Genomic DNA, 5210 nt, shown 5'->3' with positions numbered 1-5210 from the left:
GATATTGCTGTCACATGCACACAATGACCACTCTTTGTCATAAATTCCTACAACTGCTTCAGTGTTGCTGTAGGCCTCTTGGTAGCCTCTCTTTTTTTTTGTATGTCTCCTGTCTTGTGCCTGTCCACAACTTTATCCGGAGATCTTTTGACAGTGCCTTGCCACCCATAGTTGATTGTTTGCTTCAGTTGCACTACCAAGGACTGAAATGGTCCAGGAAAGCTCTTTTCATGCTGAGCTAATCAAAATGAGCACAGCTGATCACAGTTCAAAGTCAGATGGATTTGTGTGCCACTGAGAAGGTGATTAGCTACACTTGATTGAGTTTACAAGTCATTTTTAGGAGGGGGATGTTCCTTTTTCCAACTCAGTGATTCTGTTTATTTTTTTATTTTTTTATTTTTCTGACATGTTGGTGTTATATTTTTCACTTGGATGTTATAAGTTGCACTGAGTAAATACAGCTGGATAAAACAAAAATCTGTGTCCGTCTTCAGGCTACAAAGCAACAAAATTTGATTTTTATAAAGAGGGGTGATTCTTTTCTATACCCACTGTAGATTTTCTCTCAGTGGAAATAACCAAAGATGACACAACAACCAAAAAATGCAAAGATTCACTACATCGACTCTAATTTCATAAGCTTCTGTCTTCATACACCAATGGCAGGTGACAATGGCAAAAGCGTGAATAATGAAGATATTTGTATGTGAAAGCATAGCAGCCTCTTTTCACCTGATATGAGGATTAACAAGGGATGATCCCCATTTTACAGTCTGTTTAAACTGAAACATGAAGAACTGTTGCTTTATGCTCTTATAGGTATACAACTCTCTGCATTTCAAGGCCATAATCCACCCATACTACAGATATAAAACATATTTATATAATTTCATTAATAATAAATTATTCCTTTAGCTTTATCTTAATTTAGTGTGAAATAATTCCAGACAATGTTTTTTTGTCAGTACACTATCTGCTCTGTCTGTTTGACTGAGTACTGTCTTTTAATTTTTTTTTTAATTGCAAACCTTATTTTTCACATTAATTGTCGTGATAAACAAGTTTAAAAAACACAAATTAGCATAGCTTCAGGAAGTGAAATATATATGTGCATCCCTTTAGGTACTTACTTGTTTGCATGATTCTATGCCATTTTGTAGTATAAATTGTGTTTTTGCAGTCATTACAGTAGTGTGATCACTCTGAAAAAGTGCACTTAAAATACTGTAAGGATGCACTTTTTAACAAAAAATAAATAAAAATTACGTGTGGAATGTTGGACACTTCATGCACTCAACTGTTGAAAGGATAGGTGCAATCAGACTCCGATGCTGAATGTCGAAATACGCTTCAAAAATTCATACACTATATGTTTGAGTGCATGATACTTAGTGCTTAGTGCATAATAAGTCATTTGGGATATAACTTGTATATATTTTAAGCACATTAACCAGCTGATACTCACAGACATTAATTCAGCTTTTTTCCTGTCCCTGCCCTACATATATATATATATATATATATATACAGTATCTCACAGAAGTGAGTACACCCCTCACATTTTTGTAAATATTGTATTATATCTTTTCATTTGACAACACTGAAGAAATGACACTTTGCTACAATGTAAAGTAGTGAGTGTACATCTTGTATAACAGTGTAAATTTGCTGTCCCCTCAAAATAACTCAACACACAGCCATTAATGTCTAAACCGCTGGCCACAAAAGTGAGTACACCCCTAAGTGAAAATGTCCAAATTGGGCCCAATTAGCCATTTTCTCTCCCCGGTGTCATGTGACTCAGTGTTACAAGGTCTCAGGTGTGAATGGGCAGCAGGTGTGTTAAATTTGGTGTTATCACTCTCACTCTCTCATACTGGTCACTGGAAGTACAACATGGCACCTCATGGCAAAGAACTCTCTGAGGATCTGAAAAAAAAAAATTGTTGCTCTACATAAAGATGGCATAGGCTATAAGAAGATTGCCAAGACCCTGAAACTGAGCTGCAGCACGGTGGCCAAGACCATACAGCGGTTTAACAGGACAGGTTCCACTCAGAACAGGCCTCGCCATGGTCGACCAAAGAAGTTGAGTGCACGTGCTCAGCGTCATATCCAGAGGTTGTGTTTGGGAAATAGACGTATGAGTGCTGCCAGCATTGCTGCAGAGGTTGAAGGGGTGGGGCGTCAGCCTGTCAATGCTCAGACCATACGCCGCACACTGCATCAAATTGGTCTGCATGGCTGTCGTCCCAGAAGGAAGCCTCTTCTAAAGATGATGCACAAGAAAGCCCGCAAACAGTTTGCTGAAGACAAGCAGACTAAGGACATGGATTACTGGAACCATGTCCTGTGGTCTGATGAGACCAAGATAAACTTATTTGGTTCAGATGGTGTCAAGCGTGTGTGGCGGCAACCAGGTGAGGAGTACAAAGACAAGTGTGTCTTGCCTACAGTCAAGCATGGTGGTGGGAGTGTCATGGTCTGGGGCTGCATGAGTGCTGCCGGCACTGGGGAGCTACAGTTCATTGAGGGAACCATGAATGCCAACATGTACTGTGACATACTGAAGCAGAGCATGATCCCCTCCCTTCGGAGACTGGGCCGCAGGGCAGTATTCCAACATGATAACGACCCCAAACACACCTCCAAGACGACCACTGCCTTGCTAAAGAAGCTGAGGGTAAAGGTGATGGATTGGCCAAGCATGGGCATCCTCAAACGGAAGGTGGAGGAGCGCAAGGTCTCTAACATCCACCAGCTCCGTGATGTCGTCATGGAGGAGTGGAAGAGGACTCCAGTGGCAACCTGTGAAGCTCTGGTGAACTCCATGCCCAAGAGGGTTAAGGCAGTGCTGGAAAATAATGGTGGCCACACAAAATATTGACACTTTGGGCCCAATTTGGACATTTTCACTTAGGGGTGTACTCACTTTTGTGGCCAGCGGTTTAGACATTAATGGCTGTGTGTTGAGTTATTTTGAGGGGACAGCAAATTTACACTGTTATACAAGCTGTACACTCACTACTTTACATTGTAGCAAAGTGTCATTTCTTCAGTGTTGTCACATGAAAAGATATAATAAAATATTTACAAAAATGTGAGGGGTGTACTCACTTCTGTGAGATACTGTATATATATATATATATATATATATATATATATACCTGTGTCATGGTGCTGTCTGCTGCCGCTTGCTATCCAAGGTAGTTTATGTCTACTAATATATAATATAAATATTAGTAGACATAAACTACCTTGGATAGCAAGCGGCAGCAGACAGCACCATGACACAAGTAAAATAGAGCAAAGACATAAAAGTCTGTATTTGATACTTAAAACCTTTATCAGGAGTGCCTACCCGCAAATCAATATTTTGCAAAGGAGGCATCTTTAAAGTCATGTTCAAAGCCTGCCTTAGTTCCTTAGTATTCATTAACCTCAGTTTGCAGGAAATCCATACTCTTTGTGAGAGGAGGATGAGCTACATCTCAGCGACTTCTAATTCTACCAAGAGCGAGAGCGAAACGAGAATAAAGCACAGACTACAGCGTAACAGTGATTGACCATCTTTCCAAACTCATACTATGGATGCAGAGATTGCAGCAAGAGAGTAAATTCAGTCCTTTCCATCACGCCATAGCGTGTTCTGCTCAGAGGCCCGGCTCTCCCATGCTGCCTTTGCGGCTGCCAGAGGCATGTCTCTCTGCTCACCTTGTATAGTACTGCAGCGGGAAGGAGATTAATGGAGGACTAACCGATTTAGTTAGGCCCACTTCACAGAGCCGCTTCAAAAATCCAGCTGCACAGCAATTCCTTTCACACAAGCAGCAGCAATACCTTGCTTTCAAGAGCATAATCTGAGATTTAGACCTTAAAAGGGTTTATGTTCTCAGAGGGTTTGTCTCTCAGGTATGCATTGCTTGTACACAGATTATTGCAAATTGAATAGACACGGCAGATGCGTCTGCGCACGTTCAGGGCTTCTTACCTCAGCATGGCGTTCTTGCCGTCGCTGCGCACACAACGAACTTGGCGCGTCTGGTAGCCGATCTCCACATCCAAGCCCTTGAGGCCGTGGTGGTGGTGGAGGTGGTGATGGTGTTGCTGGGAGCTCTGGATATGTCGTTTCACGGTGTTCCTTTCCGTATCTCCCGTGGTGAAGTCCAGCATGGTCCTTCCGCTCATCCAGAGCCCCTTGTGTTGCGGCTGCCTGCACTCGCTCCAGGGGCCGACTTTAAGACTGTAGTGATGCTCGCTTTCCCCAACCGGACAGGGCAGAAGGTTTGCACAAGTCCTTGTTTGGGTGAGATTGGGGCAATTAGCTCCTCCGTACATCGGCGCCGCTAGAACGTGTCGGGTCCGATGCTGGAGACCCATGCCGCATGTTCGACTGCAGCCGGACCAGGAGAAGAAATCGGATACGATGCAGTCGTGAGGGCAGGGGATCAGGCAGGCCTGTTCGAGCGCCGGCCGTGGGGAAAAGAACTCGCATATCCTCTCCGTAACCATCGTGCGGTTTGAGGTGCGCACGCAATGGACCTTCCGTCTCTGGATGCCGTGCTGGGCCGTGACGCACTCTGTTGTCCTCGGTTTGAGCTCGTTGGACTGGAATGGAGCTAGAACGCATGGCCCCCATTCTGAAACCTCCCATTCAAAGAGGTCCTGGTGCCACTCACATACTTTAAAGCAAGGCCTCTGGCTCTCTGGTTTGTCTGAGTGCCGGCAGTTGGAGTGGTGTGTGGTCCATCCTTCTGAGTGGATGCACCACACCGTCCTGGATTGAACCCCGCCAGTTCCACATTCTTCTCCTATGCACCTGCCCCACTGACCTGGAAAATAAGAGATGAAATAATAAACATTAGCTCTTTAACTTTAAGGATAATCAACTCATTGACTTAAAGGGATAGTTCACCCAAAAATGAAAATTCTGTCATTAATTACTCATCCTCATGTCGTTTCAAACCCGTAAGACCTTCGTTCATCTTCGGAACACAAATTAAGATATTTTTGATGGAATCTGAGAGCTGTCTGACCCTGCATAGACAGCAATACAACTGAAATGTTCCAAAGTCCAGAGACGTAGCAAGGAGATCTGTAAAATAATCCAGGTGACATCAGGGGTAATTTTACGAAGCTACGAGAATACTTTTTGTGCGTGAAAGAAAAAAAAGCGACTTTATTCAACAATTCGTCTCCTCCGCATC

General features: G+C 43.4%; 1 protein-coding gene across 1 annotated transcript in view; it reads right to left on the bottom strand.

Annotated features, from left to right (window-relative positions):
* The window catches only part of LOC107720322 (thrombospondin type-1 domain-containing protein 7B-like), a 131353-nt gene that overhangs the window by 109128 nt on the left and 17015 nt on the right, over nt 1–5210 (bottom strand). Inside the window, exon 2 of the mRNA XM_016528001.1 lies at nt 3995–4835. Within this exon, the coding sequence (XP_016383487.1) occupies nt 3995–4835 (841 nt within the window). The remainder of the gene's footprint in view (nt 1–3994; nt 4836–5210) is intronic.

Source organism: Sinocyclocheilus rhinocerous, unplaced genomic scaffold (genome assembly GCF_001515625.1).
Source record: "Sinocyclocheilus rhinocerous isolate Xijiao unplaced genomic scaffold, SAMN03320098_v1.1 scaffold3864, whole genome shotgun sequence".
Taxonomy (NCBI): Eukaryota; Metazoa; Chordata; class Actinopteri; order Cypriniformes; family Cyprinidae; genus Sinocyclocheilus; species Sinocyclocheilus rhinocerous.
This window is presented reverse-complemented; position numbering and strand designations above follow the sequence as displayed.